The sequence below is a fragment of the Talpa europaea genome, assembly GCF_964194135.1.
Source record: "Talpa europaea genome assembly, chromosome: 8".
In the NCBI taxonomy this organism is placed as follows: Eukaryota; Metazoa; Chordata; class Mammalia; order Eulipotyphla; family Talpidae; genus Talpa; species Talpa europaea.
The window spans coordinates 50,478,319-50,501,401 of record NC_140075.1 but is presented as its reverse complement, the minus strand read 5'-3'; the positions used below and the strand labels follow the sequence as shown (position 1 = coordinate 50,501,401).

General features: G+C 41.1%; 2 protein-coding genes across 4 annotated transcripts in view; one reads left to right on the top strand and one right to left on the bottom strand.

The window, feature by feature from the left end:
* Positions 1-22,931, bottom strand: part of SNX1 (sorting nexin 1) — a gene marked incomplete at both ends in the record, with an annotated part of 36,707 nt that extends 13,776 nt beyond the window's left edge. For 2 of the 3 annotated variants that reach the window (XM_084239530.1, XM_084239531.1), the window contains 4 exons: positions 3,348-3,414; positions 3,923-4,047; positions 8,052-8,163; positions 22,773-22,931. In XM_084239530.1, the coding sequence (XP_084095656.1) occupies positions 3,348-3,414; positions 3,923-4,047; positions 8,052-8,163; positions 22,773-22,931 (463 nt within the window). The remainder of the gene's footprint in view (positions 1-3,347; positions 3,415-3,922; positions 4,048-8,051; positions 8,164-22,772) is intronic. The other variant, XM_084239532.1, reaches the window with a different exon arrangement.
* On the top strand, positions 15,000-15,695 carry LOC311175097 (spliceosome-associated protein CWC15 homolog; the record flags this gene model as incomplete). Its single annotated transcript, XM_084240002.1, is given in 2 exon segments — positions 15,000-15,485; positions 15,489-15,695. Coding segments are annotated over 2 exon segments (693 nt in total).
* Positions 22,932-23,083: the final 152 nt, after the last annotated feature.

Here is a 23,083-nt window from a genome sequence, read left to right as displayed (position 1 = left end):
CCCTAATTCAATTTGTTACAATAACTGGTGTTCTTATAAAAAAGGAAAATTTGAACAGAGAAAGACACTCACAGAAGGAAGAATGCCAGGTAACAACAAAGGCAGAGACTGGAATGATGTATTTGTTAAGTCAAGAAATACATGAGGCTACCAAAAGCTAAGGAAGATATATCAAACTGTCCTTTTCTAAAATATTCAGAGGGAGTTTGGCCTTACTGACACCCTGATTTCAGACTTCTGGTCACCAGAACTGTGAGAGAATATATTTCTGTTGTATTAAGCTACCCAATTTGCTACAGAAACCTTCAAAAAGTAAAACATTCCCTCTTCTGGTTCCAACATTATCACTTGTTAAATATTAAAAAAAAAAAAGTATTATTTATTAATAATTTGTCTTATTTTATCAAGGATTTAAAAGCTATAAGCTAGGGCTCCCCGGTGGCGCAGCGGTTGAGTGCTGGGTTCGAAGCTGCCCACAGCCTCTGCAGTGCCGGTTCGATCCCTGGCTGCTCCCCGCCCACCGGAGGAGGGTCCCACATGGCACGCAGACCTCTCCTGCCGCCCGCTGCTCCCCTCAGCAGTGTACTTCGGTCCTTCTGCCTGCTCTGCTCCCCGCTCTGGCTCTGGTGAATTCTCTCACCCTCCCGCGCTTCTGACTGTACCCAGTGCATGTATAAATAAATAAAAATAAATCTTTAAAAAAAAAAAAATAAAAAAATAAAAGCTATAAGCTAGCTTAAAAATCAATATGCTTGGGCCTCCCTGGTGGCGCAGGAGTTGAGCGCTGGGTTGCGAAGCCTCTGCGGCCTCTGCGGCGCCGGTTCGATCTCCGGCTGCTCCCCAGCCACCGCAGGAGGGTCCCACATGGTGCGCAGACCTCTCCTGCCGCCCGCTGCTCCCCTCAGCAGTGTACTTGGGTCCTTCTGCCTGCTCTGCTCCCCGCTCTGGCTCTGGTGAATTCTCTCACCCTCCCGCGCTTCTGACTGTACCCAGTGCATGTATAAACAAACAAACAAACAAATAAATAAATAAATAAAAATTCATGCCTCTTTTAAAAAAAAAAAATCAATATGCTTGACCTAGGAATCTACCCAAAGGACACAAAAACATTAATTCAAAAAGATACTTGTACCCCTATGTTTACTGCAGCACTATTCACAATAGGTAAGATATGGAAACAACCCAAATGCCCCCAAAATAGATGACTGGACCAAGAAGATGTGGTATATATATATATATATATATATATATATATATATATATATATATATACATACACACACATACACACACACACAATGGAATACTATTCAGCAATCAAAAATGATAAACTCATGCCATTCACAGCAACATGGACAAAGCTTGAAGGTATCATGCTCAGTGAAATAAGACAGAAGGAAAAAGAAAAATATCGAATGGTTTCATTTACAGGAGGAATATAGGGGAATCAAATAAGGGATCAGGAAAAAAAGATAACAACAACAATAACAAAACAACAAAACTAGCAGGCAACTATAAATAAGAGACATTCTGCAAGGGACGGGGAGGAAAAGGGATCAAAACAGGAGAAAGATGAGCACAAGGGACTATAGTGATGGGACACGGGAGAATTGGTGGTGGGAATTTTATGGGGACTACACAATGATGTAAAAGATATAAGTAAAAAAATAAACTATAATAAATACCCCCCAAAATATAATAGCATAAAGAAAAAAAATCAATATGCTTGAAAATGTTCATAAATATTAGAGAGGCAAAGAGAACCTTACACATGTAATCCAAAGTTCTGGTCCAGGTTTTACCATGGACCATACTGTGACCTAGCAGAAAAGTTTTGTTACACCTGTTGGTCCTCAATTTCCTCTATTATAGTATAAGATACTCATAAATATCCTACCAATGCAACAGTCTAGGACAAGTTAAACTCCACAGATTAACAACAAACCATTTGGCATAAAGTCTAACTAGACTTGATCATTTCCTGTTACTATCTCAGAATAGACAAAGGGCTAGACGTTACATTTTTCTCTTAACCGTGTAAATACCACCCCCTTTTTAAGGAGGACAAGGTAGCCTCTCTGTCAGGAATTAAACCTGAAACAAGGAACTCAAGGCCTATTGCTCACTGCTTACTAATAACTCTAACAACATAGGAAGGCTATTTTGAAAATCTAAGTTCCAGTCAAAGTTAAGTATTGTGATTTTTGAAGATCTAATTTCAATTTGCCCAAAATTTAATCTTTACCTGTAAGAGAAAGGTGCTTGGAAACAGACATGTATACTTCACATTTTTTCAGGCAATTCTTTAGGCAATCAGGAGTATATGACAAATTATTTAGAGTAAGAATTCTAGAGGCCTCCCTGGTGGCCCAAGAGGTTAAGATGCAGCACTATGAAGCTATCTGAAGCCACTGCAGCATGAGTTCAATTCCCAGCCAGGGAGGTGACCCACATAGTGCAGCAGACCTCTCCTGATTCTCCTGCTGCTCCCCTCAGCAGTGTATTTCAGTAGATATGCCTGTTCTGCCCCCTACTCTGTCTCTGGTGAATCCACCCCCCATACCTCTGGCCTGTACCCCAGCTCTTGTGTGCATAAATAAATAAATCTTAAAAAAAAAATTCTAAACTTCTTGGGGAAAAATAAATTCAGTATCCCAAAATTTTAGAATGTGTGTTTTTAGGGTGCTTAAATAGATTTTATGATCTCAAAAGGGAATGGAAAGGTCCATTAACTCTTTGGGAGAGGTAATATTTGAGTTTTTAAAAAGGACATTCTAATAGAATTTGATGTCTCTGATTTTTCTTCTTCTTCTTCTTTTTTAAATAGAGGCATGTTATTTATTTATTTATCTATCTGTTTGTTTTGTTTATACATGCACTGGGTACAGTCAGAAGCGCAGGAAGGTGAGAGAATTCACCAGAGCCAGAGCAGGGAGCAGAGCAGGCAGAAGGACCGAAGTACACTGTTGAGGGGAGCAGCGGGCAGCAGGAGAGATCTGTGCGCCATGTGGGACCCTCCTCCGGTGGCCGGGGAGCAGCCGGGGATTGAACCGGTGCCGCAGAGGCCGCGGGCAGCTTCACAACCCAGCGCTCAACCGCTGCGCCACCTGGGAGGCCCTGATTTTTCTTCTTAAAGCCAGGAAAAGGCTAAATAAAGTACTGGGATAACTACTGTTTCAGGCCTTAGAAGCATAGCAAACAGTATACTTTCATAAGAAAAATAATGATAAAGTAGTTTACCCTGTCTAGTTCACCTCTGGGGGAAACCATTGCATTAATGATTCATTCCACAGCCTAATATCTTAACATCACACCCTAGCATTACGAAGAGTCTCCAAAACACTTACCTATCTTCTCAGGATCAGTTATACCAACTGTCAAATCAAACTGGTCTTCCTGTTCTTCTTCCTCTAGCTTTTTAAAGAGAAGACAAATGATAAGAGTTGATACAATAAAGCTCTAATTTTACCCATCAATCTTATATCAAAATGACATTAATATGTATCATTCTACCCATGTTCAGCTCTGTTCATTCTCAATAAGCCCTATGAGCCAACTCCCATAATTTAAGTTGGAGGCTGTTCAAAGTTCTCTGTTACATCTAGTCTCTTAAAATCTTATTTTGACCAGTGAGTAATTACTAGATTTTGGATGACTTGCCTCTGCCTGGCTAAGTAGAGAATGCAGACACTGGACTCTTGAATGTGGGTGCTTCAGATAAAAAACATCATTAGTGTTATCCTCTAGGTAACAAATACTCTGCACAAAGAAGAGTTCTTTACTAGATTCTGGCTGTCCACTATCCATCAAGATCTTCTTCAAGAGTCATAGATATTTTATCAAGGTTCATTACCAACTGAACTTCAGACTACAACAATTCCTAAAAATCCAAAGAAATAAGACCAATACCACAGAATCTCACCTCCTCATAGCTTGGTTGGGACTTGGAATTTGTGGCTTCCTGCGGAAGATGAGAAATGAGTGTTTTGGCTGGCACCTTCTTCTGATTATTTTGTGTACTGTCGAGGGATAGTTCCACTGTGGCATCTAAAATTAGTGGATATTTAAAAATGAAGGTCAACATTGGGTCTTTGCTGGCTAAACTTCAGTTCTTCAGGCTGAGAGGCAAGAACAGCAGCAACTACTCTCGATACTTAGAGGTTCTCAAACGAGAAAAACAAGAATCTAGCTTCATGTGGATAAAAGGGTAAGAAGTGTCTTAGTAGAATAATCTCTTTCCCTTCCAGATACAAGTACTTGGCTTCCCTCTCCTACCTAGAACTTAAACAAGACCCAGGTAGCAAGCAAAAAGACCACACAGACAAAATAAGTGTGTTAATTTATTCCTAGGAATATTGTTTTAGAAGCTATATGAACACTATATTCTTGTTATAATTCTTTGTGAAAGAAGATGAAGTTTGGTTATTGGCTTTATAAGTCAATAAGATAAAATAAACAGGTATACTAATAGCAAAAAAAATGACATCAAAGAAAGAGTGAGGAATACATGGATTCAAGATACAAACACAGTAACACAAGAAAAAGTACTACTGTCTTCATACAGTTTAAAAAACAGTTTAAGAGTTGCCTTTGTCTACCTGGGAAAATCTCAGCTGAGTAGAGCAATTCATTTCCTAAGTGTTCTAGCGAGGAGACTTTAAAAAGAGCATTATGGTGGTACATTCTTCACCAGCACATATACTAAAATTGGAACTATAAAGAGAAGATTAACATGGCCCCAGCACAAGGATGACAGCAAAATTTGGGAAGTGTTCCATCAAAGTAGAACATTATGCACCATTTTAGGCATTTTTTTTTTTTTTTAGGAAAATAAAAAGAATGCACTTTCAAATTGGAACAATGGAGCTAGAAGTTCAAAACCTAAACAGCTCAGAGAAGAAAAACATAAATAGCTATTTGGGCTTTCAATTTCAGCCTTAGGGAATCCAAAGAAAGGGTTTCTTTTTCTTTTGTAGACTTTCATTTGGACTAAGATGAAACCAGGGGTGAGGAGGTGGGGGCGGGGTGGTTCTATAAGACATAACCAAGGCCTGGATCAGCCTTCTAATCTTAGAAACATGCCTACAAACAAGGTTACCATACTGTTGGAATTCAGTCCCTCTGAGGAAAAGTATCTGACTCCGGTGTGGGAGTACAAAACAGAAAAATGAAGTATACATAAAGAGCATGTCAGAATGGTAGGACTCTTTGAAATAAGCAACTAGCTGACGTGTATTTAAGACAGTCCTATCATGCAGGTTCCCTCATAAATAATTAAAAAATGAAATAGGTGGTACTCTTCATTGAAAACCTTTGGTTTATTAAAGTGCTACTAAAAGCCTTTTAAGAACTGCGCCTGTTCTACTGAAATTAATGTGACAAAGATGTCGCAATTTACATTAAAAATGCTTTGTTATTAATACTTTTGTAAGAGTGATGGGAAAGCCTTTGGACTGTCAGAGAGAGCTTGAACATCACTAACCTAACTATATGGAAAATAAAATCAGAACATTTAAAGTCCCATAGACAGCATCTAAAACATCAGAGAAAGCACTTGAATCCTAAACTAAATGTCTCATTGTATACATTCCTTCCCATAGGCAGCTAATGTTCCTTTTTTAGTATGAGGCAGATATTGATTGCTTATGAAAATGGCAGGGGAAATGAAATAAATCTGCTTTAGCAATAAATATATCCCTAATAAAGGTCTTCCTTTATTCCATAAAACTCACATAGAGGCAACTCAGTCTCACTAAGATTTCAGGACTTCTTGTAAGGAAAGATAACATAAATGTCAAGATCCCAAAGAGAGAAAAACCTTAAACTGCCATATAACTAAAGACATTCACTATTTGTATTTCTCTTCCAGAAACTTATTGAAAAAATCATTACCAAAATGAATAGTGTGCACTTCAAGTTTCAAAGATGAAAGGAAACGAAAAATATCCTAAATCTTTATAGTCCTTCTTTTAACATATCCCTTTCCTTCAAATCTACCAGAGTTCAAATGTCAGAGTCTTGACAAGATTTCTTCTCCACCATCTCTTCTCTCCCCTTCTTCTCTATTGTCTCCTTTGAGGATCTCATTCAAGGCAATTTCAACTACCACCCTAGGAAGAACATTCCCAGATCCCCAGTTCTTTCTTTCCCCATGTAGAGTACCACAGTGCAAATCACCTTCTGGGCATTTCCCCTCACACTTCAAATATCTAAAAGAACTTCCCAAAGCCAGTTTCTTCTTTAGAATCTGTTTCTTGGGCCTCCCCTGGTGGCGCAGCAGTTGAGTGCTGGGTTGCGAGGCTGCCCGCAGCCTCTGCAGTGCCAGTTTGATCCCCAGCCACTGGCGAGGGTCCCACCAAAAAAAAAAAGGATCTGTTTCTCAAACAGTGTAATTTTCTTCCCAATTCTTGGAATTGAAATCGTTGATTTTATTTTCAATACCTATTTTTTTTAGACACCCATTATATCCATTCACTAAAACTGGACTTTGTTGATTTCTTTTGAAAAATTTCACCATTCCCTTCCTACTATTATCACCTTATTTTTGGTCTATGCCATTTCATTCCTCAACTAAGTTGTGACTACCTTCTAAAGTCTCCAGTCTTTGGCTGCTATAATCCATTTATACAATTCTACTAGATCAGTTTCCTAAAATATTACTTTATCGCTGTCACTTTTCCTCGTCAGAACTGCTGATGGCTCTTAATTGGCAAGGGTAAAAAAATTCAAGCTCTAGGGCCTCCCTGGTGGCACAGCCGTTGAGCACTGGGCTGCGAAGCTGCCCGCAGCCTCTGCAGCGCCAGTTTGATCCCCGGCTGCAGGGCAAGGGTCCCACATGGCGCGCAGACCTCTCCTGCCGCCCGCTGCTCCCCTCAGCAGTGTATTTCGTCAGTCTGCCTGTTCTACTCTCTGCTCTGGCTCTGGTGAATTCTCTCACCCTCCCGCGCCTCTGACTGTACCCAGCGCTTGTATAAATAAATAAATAAATCTTTAAAAAAATAAAAATTGAAGCTCTAGTTATTATTGACATCTAAAAGCCTCCTAAACTGCATTTCCAGGTTTTGCTTCCACGGTTTCTTTAAGAAACTCCTGCTTTGGTCTACCAAGTTTATTGACTATCCCTTGAAAATACACCTGATACCTCTTACCTAACCATTTATACTCTTTTTTCCTTTATAAATCCTGTTTTTTCCGGAAGTCTTCCTAGATCTAAAAGAGTTTCTCATGGGCACTACCAACATTCTGGCCTGGACAATTTCTTTTGTGCAGGGCTGTCCTATATACTTTAGTGAGTTTAGAGCATTTATGGTCTGTATCCACAAGATACTGGTAAACCTTCCAAGTTTACCAATAATAACCCAAATATCTCCAACCCAAAATATCTCCAACCATTGCCAAATAATCACCCCTAGTTGAGAACAGGAAAATCCCTCTCAAGAAAAAAATTTTGGGGCCCCAAATATTAATAGTGTTGAGATTGAGAAATTCCACTTTACTCTAGTGTTTTTCAAATTGCAGGTTGTGGCTCATTGGTAAATTATTAAATAAATTCAATGGGTTGAAACAGCACTTAAAGAGAAATAACAGAAATTCTCATATTGTACTGAAAATAGAAAAGGGCAAGGTATTTAATAAAAAGTTGTTTCAGCTATGTACAAATGTTTTTGGATTATGATACAAAATGATGTGTCATGGTCAATATAAGTCAAAAGTCACTATATACTTTAGTCTGATTTCAGACACCTCTGAGTTCCCATGACTTAATATTCCTAATCTTTCCTCTGGGCATATCTGTATTATTGTTTGACAGTTTACTGTTGAAATAACTGTTGAAATAACTATGTATTTATATCATACTCTTGAAATAACTGTGTATTTATATATCTTATTTCCTAACCCTGTAAGAATCTTAAAAGCAGGGACTGAATTTTACATGTTTTGGGATTCTCCACAGTAGCATCTAACATAAAATTGTGTACAAACACACACACACACGAAACACAATTCTACATATATATTGGTTCCTAGTATAAGTTTGACTCCATACTTGCCTGCAAAGAGATCTTGTGGCTCTTGATCTTGTTCCTCATGAATCCCATTTTCTTTGGAGCCATTGTTGAAGGGAAGAAGGGTAGAAATTCTCTTTGGAGACTGGGGCTTACTCTGAAAACAAGTAGATACTCTAAATAAAATGGTACTATTAAAAACAAACCTAGGAAGTGACTTTTAATGCTTTGCTCATTTGCTCTCACAGATGATTAGGGAAAGACAGGCTCACTGCCAGTCAGTTCAATAAGCAGCAGCAGATCATTATTAATGATTGAAGTACTGCCTCAACGATCACAGAACTAAAAAGAATAAATAAATAACCTTGTGAATTTCAGGGTGAATTTCTAAAACTGTAATCTTGCTGAAATATCCTACCCCAAAGCACATGATACCAATTAGGTATGTGGTACAAATAACTTTTTTTTTTTTTAAGATTTTTATTTATGTATACAAGAATCGGGGTACAGGCCAGATGTGCCGGCAGGTGAGAGGATTCACCAGAGACAGAGTGGGGAACAGAACAGGCAGATCTACTGAAATACACTGCTGAGGGTAGCAGCAGGCAAGCCAGGAGACACCATGTGGGCTGCTCTGCCGCCGGCGGGGATGGACCGGCACTGCAGAGGCTGCGGACAGTTTCACAGCACTGCACTACAACCCGCTGCGCCACCGGGGAGGCGATAATTTTCAAAAGAACCAGTCCAAATGCCTTTCTCCTTCTTAGCTGATGACCTTTATTCTTTCAAATGCTGATGGGTCACATTCTAGTGACCAGGACATCACACTGGATACTCAGAATTCAAGCTCTGATCCTTGATTACTTGTGGCGTTGGCTAAACTGTTCACTGGCACCCAATGTTGTGTATATTACTGACCCTTCCCTCCAAAGGTGAAAGTGTTACACTTTACATCTAATGTTGCTATAAAAATATCTTTATCTAGGGTCTCCCTGGTGGCACAAGGGTTTCAATCCAGGCCAGGAAGCTAACTCACATGGCGCAGCAGACCTCTCCTGTCATGCCCACTGCTCCCCTCAGCAGTGTATTTCAGTCAATTGGCCTGTTCTGCTCCCCACTATGTCTCTAGTGAATCCTCTTACCCTCCAGCACCTCTGGCCTACACCCCAGCTCTTGTATGTATAAATAAATAAAATAAATCTTCAACAAAATCTTTATCTTTTCATCTTTAACTTAGAGGACACAATTCTGAATCACATGCACCTCAGGCTATAATAAAAACCAGTCATGCTTAGCCTAGTGGACACATGGTGAAAAACAGTCAGTTGATGGCCTTTATCAAAAGCTCAATGATCAACCACAAACAAGAGGTGGGTGGGGCACCAGAGCCTCAACAGAGTGAACAAAGCTAGATTGTACAGAACTGAACAGAAAGCTGGGAATCCAGCTTCAAAAGCCATGATGTGGTATTGCGGCTTTTGAAGTCATACCCCAAGGCCAAAACAGTTAAAAGACCTGACATAAGGAATTTTTTATGAAACATTTTCTTAACAAATCTAAGGGCATCTGTTCCTCAGAAACAGGCCTTTTCTGATCCAATAGCGCGAACTGAAATGACAGACCTATTGGGTACTCTGAATTTGCCAGGAAAATGACTTCAACCCAATATTAGGGCCACCCTCTGGAAAGAAAATGCTACCAATATTTAGATTTATATTAGTGAACAATGCTTCTACTGGATCTTTTCTATGCTAATAAAGTTTAATGAGCACTTAGTTGTATGTGCCCGAATATTTCTAACAATTCTGTTTGACAGTAATTTTGCCTCCTAGCTGCTGTGATAATCTTACAACAAAACAAATCTTAAAACAAAACAACTCTGCAGGAGTCACACTGTAGAGACTCCTAAAGCAAATAGGGCAAAAACAAAACCCATGTTTCCTTATGCCTCATACATTGCCAACTATGTTCCTACCTATACATGTCTTTCTTAGATATACTCTTGTATAGGAATCTCATAAGAAGCCATTTGATTTCTTTTAATTCAGTTTCTACTGAGTCCAGAGATCTAGGGGAAATTTAGACCCAATATATATTTAAGGATATATGTATACAAATGTAATTTACTGGTAGTTCTCTAGGGAGACTAAAGCAAGGGGAAATGCACAGGTTAAAATTCAGCCATTTTTTAAAACACTGAGAACCCATTCCTGTAATACAGAGATGAATAAAGATAGCTTTCTATTTCTGATTTTCCACCTAAATAGGGAAGGTTAATGACTAAGAACATTTTCCAGAGCAAAATTAGAATAGTAATCTGTCTTTTCCTGTTCTAATCAGAAGAGATAGAACTACCTGTAATCTCTCCATCAGACCCCCTTCAAGCCCAAACTACAGGCTGCTAGACTTAGAAGTGTAATAAAAACAAAAAAAGACATGCACTCCCATAATAAGTTAGGTAATAACTACTTAATGAGAACAGAAAACTGCTTCTCAGAAATCCTGAGATTCCATCTCAAGAGCACTCACAGCTAAATTCTAAGAAAACTGAAGATAAATTATTATACTGACTACCCTAACTCTTTCTCTGTGGTTGTCTTAAGAAGTTAATTGTCTACATATGAAACATAATATTGTCCCTCCCTGCCCTGAGACTTTTCTCATGTTATTAAGAGTAACATAAAATCCCACTTTTAGTGACTTACCCTTCTATTGTATGGGTATACTACAATGTAAGTCATTTCTTAAGGATGGACATTTTATATTATCACAAATAATGGTGTGATATCCATCCCTATATGTAAATCCACGTCTGATTATTCTTTGAGATAGATTTTTAAATAGAATTATAAGGCATAATTTTTTCAAAGGCTCTGCTGCCTTCCAGAAAGACCACCAATTTACAGGTGTTTCCTGGCTCCCACCAGCTGGCCTGCCTCCAGCAACATGTGAGAGTGCTGCACCCATGACAACATTAAGCATTCTCTCTTTTAAAAACTCTTTGCCAGACTGACTGGTAAGTTATTTTATTTCCAAATGTATACTGGCCACTGAAACTGACTTGTCTTGATGTCCTTTGCCCATTTTTCTATGCTATGTTAGCATTACTTACATGTATACTTTTCTTACATAAGTATGTTTTTTAAAAAGATTTATTTATTTATGCATACAAGAACTGGGTACAGCCCAGAAGTGCGGGGGGTAAGAGGATTCACCAGAGACAATGGGGAGAACAGGCAGACTGAATGAAATACACTGCTAAGGGGAACAGCAGGCGAGACAGGTGGTGATCCCTGGCTGGGGATCAAACTGGTACTGCAGTACCTGTGGATTGCTTCATAGTGCTGATGCTTAACCCCCTGTGCCCCCAGGGAGGCCAGGCACCTCTTACATATAAGTATGTTAACATCTCTGTGGCATACTGTGCAATACCCCTCCCCCAACTGTACTTCTTTGCACATTTGTTTTACCTTTTGTCTTATCAAGCTTATTTTCAGTTGATTTAGATTGGCATCTAAGCATTTTTCTTTAGGCTGATGATTATATCCAACATATAGTTGGTCCTCAAGGCATACCATTCTCACATGTTACTTAAAATCAGATTCAAAAGAAGCCAAGAAGTATTTTTAAGGATAAGATGAAATGGACCTCTGTTCATGGTATCCTACATTCACACAGGGCAGATAACAGAAAACAAGTCTCCCATGAGACTAGAGTCTGTAAGAGTTTACCTGTCATCAAAATACATAAAAAAAAAAAAAGCTAAGTTTTAATCAGTAGTAAGGCATTATTTATATTAAAAAGCTAATTTTGAATTGCCAGTTAAAATTTTAGGAAGGACTTATTTTGGGGACAAGGAGGACACGGACTAGGTGTAATCACTGAGTGGCAAAATCAATACTAATAAAAGTCTAGATTTATAATTTATATTAAAAAAACCTTTTAGGTAGTCAATACTTCCCTCTTGGTCAATAAGTCACATAACTATTCATCTGTTTTGAAGAGTGCTAAATTTCTTTTTATTTTTTTCTTTTTAAAGATTTATTTTTATTTATTATGCACAAGAGCTGGGGTGTAGGCCGGGGTGGGGGGCTGGGGGAAGGGTAAGAGGATTTACCAGAGAAAGAGTGGGGAGCAGAACAGGCAGATGTACTGAAATACACTGCTGAGGGGAGCAGCAGGCACGACAGGAGAGGTTTGCTTCACCATGTGGGTCAGCTCCCTGGCCAGGGATTGAACTTGGGCTGCAGTGGCTGGCGATAGCTTCACAGTGCTGACACTTAACACCTTGTGCCACCAGGGAGGCAGAGGGCTAAATTTCTAAGCAAAGATAAAACTAATCAGTGATGAAAATAGTGTGCCTGCGATGTCATTCTCAAAGGATGGCCCTGCTTACTTGCCCCTGTCACTTTCTCTTTTTTTAAATAAAGGAAACATTCTTTCTTTTAGCAATAAAGTCCTAGGCTAGGATATCCACCACTTGCTAATTCCCTCTGGCTCTTAATTCTAGCAAGTGGCTCCACTGATAGGTCTGACTGAAAGTTTAAGTGCTACTTTTATAATTACAAGAGCAGACTGAGAGCCTAATTATAATTCTCTGCAACTGAACTTGTATTACGAACAAATAGGTATTACTTCCAAATTACCAGCCTCAAACAATGAGGCTCAAGCCACTAAGACAATATTCTTATCTCAGGGAATGACAGCCATGGGTTTGCTATCCCCCAGAGCTGACAAAGGCATTCAGTACTAAAAAGCATCATTATGACTCTGGGTTGCTTCCTTTTAGGTTAACCAGTTCTTCCTCATGTTGCTCAATTGTTACAGAACCATTGTATTACATTTAAGTGCCCTCAAAAGGGTAGTACTATTACAAATCCAAATTAAAAGCTCAGGTAACACTACTTCTGAAGAACTATAATATTCATTTCTGATGGCAAAATAGCAAAGTCTAGTAAGGCAAGATGGCACTATGAAATTGTGAGATCACTCTAATATAAAAAGGGAAAGACCATCAGGGATAAGTCAACCCCAGAAGCTATACCCGTTGATAACTGGGCAGTCTTACCCTTGACATGAAATATTGATCTGGGCCCCCCTGGTGGCCTAGGAGTTAAGTCTCAGCACTATCACCACGATGGCCTGAGTTCGATCCCCAGCCAGGGAGGTGACACACATAAGGCACAGAAGACCTCTCCTGTCTTGCTCACTGCTCCCCTCAGCAATGCATTTCAGTAAATCCGCCTGTTCTGCTCCCCACTCTGTCTCTGGTGAATTCTCTCACCACCACCCCCAACCCACACCTCTGACCTATATACCCAAGCTCTTCTATGCAAAAACAAATAAATAAATATTGCTCCTTAAAAAAAAAAAAAAGATTTATTTATTTATTTATACAAGCACTGGGTATAGTCAGAAGTGCGGGACGGTGAGAGAATTCACCAGAGCCAGAGCGGGGAGCAGAGGAGCCAGAAGGACCGAAGTACACTGCTGAGGGGGGCAGTGGGCGGCAGGAGAGGTCTACGCGCCATGCGGGACCCTCTTCTGGTGGCCGGGGAGCAGCCGGGGATCGAACTGGCGCCTCAGAGGCTTTGGGCAGCTTCGCAACCCAGCGCTCAACCGCTGCGCCACTGGGGAGGCCCAATATTGCTCCTTTTGCCATTTTTAGTTCTAGAAAGAAATGAGTGAAGTGGGGTGAGTTTTCTATTGCTACTGTGACAAATTATCACCAATTTAACAGATTAAACAATTTAAAATTTAAATTTAAAACTTAAATTTTATAAATGTATTACAGTTCTAAAGATGCAAACACAGGTCTCAATGGACTTTAAAGTTAAAGTGTCATCAGTTCCTTTTTTGAAGTCTAGGGCGGAATCCATTGTCTTGCTCTTTTTAGCTTCTAGAAGTTGCCCACATTCCTTGACTCACTGCCCACTTCCTACATCCTCAAAGCCAACAATGTTACATTTCACTGTACAGCTCTTCTAAGAGCAGACATCTTCAGAAGTCACTCTTTAACTCTCTCCCCCATTTCTAAAGGATTCTTGTAAATGACACTGGGCCCACTAAGTTAATTCAGGATAATTTCCCCACCATTTAAAATCCCTGACTAGCAAACTTAATTCCATCTTCAACCATAACCCCTCTTTGCTTTACAGGTTTGGGGATTAGGAAGTTATCTGGGGTAGTGAAGAGAGGGGGATTATTTTGCCTACCACAGTCTTTGACTTCTCTCCCACACTATGTTTCCAAAATGGCACAGATGTACTAAGAGCTAGTATTCTTTTTATTTTTTAAAGATTTATTTATTTATACAAGAATTGGGGTACAGGTCAGAGGTGCGGGAGGGTGAAAGAATTCACCAGAGGGAGCGGGGAGCAGAACAGGCAGACGGACCGAAGACACTGTTGAGGGGGGACCGAAGACACTGTTGAGGGGAGCAGCAGGTGAGGCAGGAGAGGTCTGCCACGCCATGTGGGTTTCTCCCTGGCCAGCTGGGAATTGAACCTGCGCTGCAGAGGCTGCAGACAGCTTCACAGTGTAGCGCTCAACGCACTGCACCACCGGGGAGGCCTGAGCTACTATTCTTGAAAGGACTCAGTGTCCATTGGATTTGAGAATAGGATACATCTTACCTAACAAACTGGGTGATTATATGATTAACCAAACGATTTCACACTAGTAGCCCCTCCCATAGATTACGGAGTTAAGAGTAAAGGGTCCTGGATAGGCCGCCCCCCGGGGCCACACGGCGCGCGGTTCGCTTCCGGGTCCGGGCGGGCCGGTGCGGAGGCTGCCGGGAGTGGGGCCGCCATGGCGTCCGTGTGAGCTCGGCGGCTGCAGCGTCGGACTTCGGCCAGCGGAGCGGCCCGTCACCCCCGGCCCCCCGAAACACAGCCGCCAGCGGCCCGTGCGAGGCCCCAGAGCCGGGCGCTGCGGGAGCTCCTGCCGTAGCCGCGCCCCAGGACCCGGCCGCGTCGCTGAGGCCTGAGGATGACGACCGCGGCGAGGCCGACCTTCGAGCCTGCGAGAGGGGGTCGCGGGAAAGGCGAAGGGGACTTGAGCCAGCTCTCCAAGCAGTACTCCAGCCGCGACCTGCCTTCCCACACGAAGATAAAATACCGACAAACCACTCAGGATGCCCCTGAAGAGGTTCGCAACCGTGACTTCAGGAGGGAGCTGGAGGAGAGAGAGCGAGTCGCTGCACGAGAGAAAAACAGAGATGGGCCAACTCGGGAACATACAACCTCCTCTTCAGTGTCAAAGAAGCCTCGGTTAGACCAGATTCCCGCTGCGAACCTCGACGCGGACGACCCTCTGACAGATGAGGAAGATGAGGACAAGGATTTTGAGGACGAGAGTGATGACGACGACACTGCGGCCCTCCTCGCGGAGCTGGAGAAGATCAAAAAGGAGAGGGCGGAGGAGCAGGCCAGGAAGGAGCAAGAACAAAAAGCTGAAGAAGAAAGGATTCGAATGTAAAATATCCTCAGTGGAAACCCGCTCCTGAATCTGACCGGGCCAGCCCAGCCGCAGGCCAACTTCAAGGTCAAAAGAAGGTGGGACGACGACATGGTGTTCAAGAACTGCGCCAAGGGCGCCGACGACCAGAAGAAGGACGAGCGGTTCGTGAACGACACGCTGCGCTCCGAGTTCCACAAGAAGTTCATGGAGAAGTACATTAAATAGCGCAGTTTTATGTGCTAGACGCAAGACTGAATCGGAGCCCTTCCCCGTTTCGCGGGGCGACGCGTCTCCCCCGCCCCCGTCGTGCCACCCCCTCGCCGTCCCCCCGCCTGCCCCCGGCGGCCTGTCCCGGTGTCCACCCTCTGCGTGTTTCTGGTCGTGTCCCTCGCACCGGGAGGGTCTGCTCGTAATAAAGCTCTAGTGACCGGCCAAAAAAAAAAAAAAGTAAAGGGTCCTAGTACTGGTGAGGGGGGAGGGCCTATGGGTAAATCTATGAACTTGGATAGGAATAAAATTTCAATTTAATTTTCATTAACTCCTAATTGCAATTCAGCATTTTAATCAATTATAAAGATTACAATTTCATTTTCATTAACCTCTAACTGAAATTCAGCCTCTCTTATTCAATTATAAAGATAGAGATTATATCGAATTTTCTAGTGTAATTTCTCTATGAAACTTTTTGGGTTTCAAACTAATATAACTTAGAATGGCCAAGAAAACTGCAGAAGGATCTGAGAACTAGTGGGTGCCTTAACTCCTAAGTTGACAAAACAAACCCAGTTCAAATCTGCTCTGAAAGCAGAATGAAGCCCCAGCTGTCCATTTGACTTAAATAAGCCAGAAAAAGTTGAGCAACAGGCTTTGCCTGAAAATGAGATACTTATGGCTACTTGCTCTAGTAACTATAAGCCACTCATGATTTATTTATGCTAAGTTACTCAAGAAGTTTTGAGAACCAAGGGACAGAAATTAGAGTGTTCTTTTTCCTCTCTCCCCCACCAATCTAACAAATCACACATGGCTATCTTAACACCCAAGTAAATAAAGGGGCAATAAGTCCCTACAGAAACCACAAGTCTGACAGCAACCTCTGTTGCTTCTCTTATATGTGCCAAACTTGAATTTTAAATACATTTTAAATTTGGTTCTTTTTAGTCATCTTTAAAAGACTTTTCTCATTTTCTTTCCTCCAGAAGTGCTTTGTAACTACTTTTATTAGTTTTTCCTCCATAACTTTGAAAGCCAGTTAACTGCTAGTACAATTCTATGACTGAGAAGTCAAAGAAAATCCAAATTTATGAGAAATACTGGTTTATAATTTGAACAGAGCATTAAATTGAATCTTTGGACCTAATACACATTCCTGACTTTTCCAAAAATCTTTTATAAGACCTGTGTGAAAATGTGGAATTTCAACCTCTGATTGTTTAACCAGATGTGATGATCATATGATGTGATCTTAGCTTCAAAAACAAGTGTTTGACAGGGGGTGGGAACAGCACAAGGGATATGGTGAGGGTACACAGGTGAATTGATGGTGGGAATTTCACCAGGGCTATAATCAAGATGAGAAAGCCTGTGTTGTACAAAAATGAAGAACGATGTAAAAAATATAAAAAATAAATAAAAAATAGAATCACACCAAAAAAAGTGTTTGAGACAATATAAAGGAAATACTACACACAACAGAGACATTTACCCATGATTATCTACTAATACTAGCTGTAAATGACTACACCTTTAAATAAAGAAACTAAGCAACAAAACTTTGTTTAAAAAGACTGTCATGTAGATTAACACTTTCAGAAGACTAGTTAACAGAGAACGATTAGTATCAAGAAACTTACTGAGAACACAGTAGACTAAGCATTTTTCATAACAGGAACTAAAATACTAGCCAGCTAAACTATCCATCTCATAGGCGCTATAATAAAACTTCTAAATTCTGTCAGATCTAAAGATAATGTCCTTATAAAGTTGTCTTAAAAGAGAGCTCAGGTGGAATTGTAAAATGGCATAACCACTATGGAAGACAGTATCGAGGTTCCTCAAAAAATAGAAAATTCTTTTCATGAAGATGCACCGAAAATAAGAAAGCTCCTGCCCCTCCCAAAGCCAAAGCCACAGCAAAGGTTTTGAAGATCAAGAAAATAATGTTAAAGGCATCCACAAGTACAAGAGTAAGATCCTCAAGTGACCCACCTTTTGGAGGCCTAAGACACTGTGGCTCTGGAGGCAACCCAAATATCCTAGGAAAGGCACTCCAAGGAGAAACAAGCTTGACCACTATACCATCATCAAGTTCCCCCTGACCACCAAGTCAGCCAAGAAGACAGAAGACAATAACACACTTGTGTTCATGGTGGATGTCAAGGTCAACAAGCACCAGATCAAGCAAGCTGTGAAAAACTCTATGACACTGAAGTGGCTGTCAACACCCTGAAGAGACCTAATGGAGAGAAGAAGGCATATGTCTGACTGGCTCCCCACTATGATACCAACAAAATTAGGATCATCTAAACTGAGCCAAGCTAGGTAACTCTAAATATAAACTTTTTCACTATTAAAAATATAATCATCATATAATCCAGCAACCCCACTTCTCAGATATGTATCCAAAAGGACTGAAAGCAGAATCTCAAGGAAATAAATGCACACCTATTTTTATATGAGCACTATTCACTAGATCAAGAGGTAGAAGCAACCCAAGTGTCCATCAAGGGATGAATGATAAACAAAAAATGTGCTACATACACACTTAATGAAATGTTATAAAGCCGCCTTAAAATAGGAAGGCTATTCTGACATATGACAGAACATGGATGAACCTTTAGAACATTATGCTAAGTAAAATAAGTCAGTCACAAAAAAGAAAAACACTTCATGATTTCACTTATATGAGGTTATCTAAAGTGGCCAAATTCATAGAAACTAAGTAGAATTGTGGTTACCAGGAGCTAGGGAATGGGAAAAGGAAATTATTTAAAGGACACAGAATTTCAGAATTCCAAGATAAAAAAGTTCTGGCGATATTTCACAAAAATGTGAACACACCTAACAGTACTGAACTGTATACAATTAAAAATAGCAAGATGGTAAATTTTGTGTTTTTACCATAATGAAAAGAAAAAGCTGATTGTTCCCCCTCAGGATATATGTTATATTGACCACAGATGTGTAAGACTAGATTCTAAAAATACCATGCATGCTCTTTCCTATCTGAATGTTAATAACTTATGTTTATGTAATTCTCTATAGCCTATCCTGTCAATCAGAAGCCAATTACTATCCAAGACTTATGAATGCCAATAAAAGTTAGTGTTCTCAACCTTTAGACCCCAGTGGGAATACAAAAATAATTCATATATATATATATATTTTTTTAAAGATTTAGTTTTATTTATTTATTTAATTAATTTATTTATTTATGCAAGCACTGGGTGCAGTCAGCAGCGCGGGAGGGTGAGAGAATTCACCAGAGCCAGAGCAGGGAGCAGAGCAGGCAGAAGGACCGAAGTACACTGCTGAGGGGAGCAGCGGGCGGCAGGAGAGGTCTGCGCGCCATGTGGGACCCTCCTCCGGTGGCCGGGGAGCAGCCAGGGATCGAACCAGCGCTGCAGAGGTTGCGGGCAGCTTCGCAACCCAGCGCTCCACCGCTGCGCCACCGGGGAGGCCCTATATATATATATTTTTTTTTAAAAAAAGATTTATTTAATTATACAAGAACTAGAGTACAGGTCAGAGGCGCGGGAGGGTGAGAGAATTCACCAGAGACAGAGCAGGGAGCAGAACAGGCAGACGGACCGAAAACACTGCTGAGGGGAGCAGCAGGCCAGGCAGGAGACATCGGCCACGCCATGCGGGTATCACCCTGGCCCGCCAGGAATTGAACCTGCTCTGCAGAGGCTGCGAACAGCTTCCAGGGAGGCCCACAAAAATAATTCTTGATTAAGCAAAGAATAATTATTCATATGATTTTTTTATGTCTTTTGCTATTCCTTTTTTTATCCTATATTTTTTCCTGGTCATTTCTCTAATTAATAGGTTTTCAAATCAAGAAGAAGAGTAATGGGGAAAATCAAAAGAAAAAATTACCAGATTTGGTCAAAATCACTCATCTATGTTTTCCTCCTCAGCATGAGAAAGCCTCCCCCAGTTTTCCCCTTTTATATAGAAGGCAAATCTGGTAGTGGTGCCAGCACACTGCAAAAAAGAGATGAGCATATAAGAACTGCTGGGAAAGCAAACAAAGAAATTGTTTCAATTTTATCTTTCAGGTTTAGAAGTACACAAATAAGATCAGTGATGTTAAATGAAGTATAAAAATATATGTAATTTTTTTAGAAAGATTTATTTATTTATATAAGAGCTGGGGTACAGGCCAGAGGCGCGGGCAGGTGAGAGAATTCACCAGAGACAGAGCAGGGAGCAGAACAGTCAGAAGGACGGAAACACACTGCTGAGGGGAGCAGCCAGTGAGACAGGAGAGGTCTACCAGGCCATGTGGGAATCTCCCTGGTCAGCCAGGAATGGAACTGGCGCTGTGGACAGCTTCACAGCGCTGCACTCAATCCGCTGTGCCACCGGGGAGACCCAAAAATATACATAATTTATAGTTGTTTTAACATGATAATTTTAAGAATTAGGAAAGACAAAGAATGGCTCCAATTTAGACTCTCATTTTACTAAGGGAAAAATAAATGCTGTCCCAGAACAAAGAAAGTTTTAACTGATACATATTTGGATTCAGGTCCACATCAAGATTCAGGTAATACAGATTCAGGTAATATATTTAGAATTTCAGACAGTAAGAAGTGGAAAGAAGACAAGGTCTGAAGTATTTTTTAATTATCAGACCTTCCCAACTTGATCTTCAGTCTTAAATCAATATCTTCAGATTTGTTTTAACAGTTCTATTAACTCCAGTCGCTCCCATTCAAGTAAACAACTGGTTGCAGATTCTGTGATTTACACCTATCTTTGCATCACATGGGCTGCTCTTTTGATTATAAATCAAACCACATTTTTCTTACTGTATTAACAAAGCCTCTTGGTCTATAAAAAAGAGCAGATGGGATGATTAACAGCAGCAGCTGTTACACCCTTGTCCAGGAAATTATATGCATACCGGAAATGAGTTTTAAATTTTACATGCTTCAGTTTCCCAATTCTTTAATGCCCCTCTTTGCCTCCAACAAAACAGAGTATGAAAATAAACTTAGTTAGATGTTACTGACATCATTTGATAGTTTTTAGTTAATCAAATCAATTACTAGTTTGATAAACTATATTGATCATTTTTAGGGTTAACTAATCTACCTTTCCTTGTGCAGTATTAGATTTTGTGAGTTTTATGATTCTTAGAATTATAGTTTACAAAATGTTCAATTGTTGTAAGTGTTTTACAGGTACTCTAATTTAATCTTCATAATAATGGTGGAGGTGAAGTCTATTATTATTCACATTTTACAAATTAAGCACCTTCCCCTGGTTAAGCTAGCTAATATAAAGCTTAGATTTAAATCAGACTTCAAAGCCCACCTTCTTCATTACTTTATTCTTCGATGTAGTTTCTTAAGATACAGAAGTATCTCCTTACATTGGCTCATAACTAAAGCATTTATTGGAATATAACTTGTATTTAATGACTACTTAACAAGAAATTCACACTTTAAATTGTGAAGAATCCTGGGGTGTTGGCTTCCTTAAGACCTTAGATTACCATTCGGGCAGGGAGCTCAAAAAATGGCTCAATTCCTCAACAACTCTTATTTTCCTAGCTCGAAATCTAAATAAAAATAATTATGCTTTCCACAGTAGAACAAGGTCATTCTTACCACCTCTGCTTCTCCTTAGCTGGAAATCAGACAAAAGGATTTTTACAGTACTACAAGAGAGCACTGATGGCTCTAAAATAATATGGTGGGACCCCCAAATCTCAATTATCTTGAACTTCTTTTGAGAATTCTAGAAAAAATAACTCCTTCCAGGTCCCGTTTTGGGAATAAACCATTTGTCTATGTGATCAATCAGTTTAAGTGCCAGACATTCTATTTTCAGTTATTCAATCTGAATATCTACCATTCCAGCAGTTATCAACAGTAGTTTTTCTTCTTTGCTTATGGGAGAATTACTAAAGATTTGTCTTAAATGGGTAAAGACTAAATTAGTAGCAAGTTATTATTTCTTAGAATAACAGACTACATTAAACAGTCTGAGCTATTTATTAGCATCAGCGAATAAACTTTTTGAGATGGGATTATGATCTCAATTTCTGAATACAGTATAGGGAAAATTCTAATGAATGGTCACAGAAGTCATTTCCAAGAACAACTCCCCCCCCCCCCCGAAATAGACAAATCTCACACTTTTCCAGACACATGTTGTATAAAGAATTTAAGGCTGTTTTATTTAGGCACTCACATTCTGAGTAGTCACTATGAGGAAAAGCATTATCCAATATAGAATGAAGCATAAATTCACAAAATTAGCAATGAATAAGTTTTCAACCCGGAATGAATTGTACCAAGGTCGGTATTCTTATAAAAGAGCCCAAAACATCTCTACTGGTTGCAGAACTAATTACAGGTCTCCACATTACACATATAAAGATTTATTTTTTTCCAACACCCAATACTCATTGAAACCTGCATATTACTACGGGAAACACCATTTCTTCCTCCCTTTTCCTCTCACTGAGGTACTAAAGCACTTTTACATGCCTTTCAAAGAGCTCTACGAAGTGATTTATCTGGCCCTTTAAATCAACCAACCTCTGACCGGGTTTTCCTAGAGATCAGAAGTCACCTCACCCTTACAATGAAGATCCAGGCAGGGCCTCTGGAAAATACTGTTAAGAGTTGAGCTAATCGAAAGTATTTGTGGGCGGGTCACTGTCCTGGGCCACTCCTGATAACATTATTCGTTCCAGAATCAGTAAGATCCGGCAAAGGAAAGTCTGCATCCTAGTCCCCTGTCGTGACCTACTAATGTAGCTGGGCAGGAAACCACTTGCAAATCGGCCCTGTTGGTTCATGGGGTCATCGCTCCGCAGGGCCAAGAGCCGGGCTCAGAGGTGCTTCGCTGTCAGAGACCTCGGGAAACACCACACCTCCCGCTCATCACGGTCCGTCCCAGGGATGACTCTGTCCCGGCATCATCCAGGGCCCACGAGGGACGACTGCTGTCCCCGATGCGGGGTCGCCGGGCCCACCCGCCCGGCCTGGCCCCCCTCGCCTGGACTGTCCTCCCTTTCGGGCCGCCCGCCCACCGCCGCCCCGAGGACTGCGAACTCACGGTCGCCGCGGCGCCGGTGAAAATATCCTCGCCCTCGGTGTCACTGTCCTCAACCTCGGGATCCGAACCCCCGGCCGCCCCCTCGGACTCCGGCTCCAGGCCGGGGAAGGGCGGCGGGAGTCTCTCCGAGGCGCTACAGCCACCACCTCCCGACGCCATCTTCCTCCACCCGCGGCGGAAGCCGCAACAACAACTTTATAGAGAGAGCGCGCGGCGAGCAGGGCGTTCCAGGCCGGCGGGGCTGGGATGGCAGCCGCGGGGCCCCGGGAGCCGCGGGGCGGGGGCGCAGGGGCGGGGCCTGCGGGGGTGGG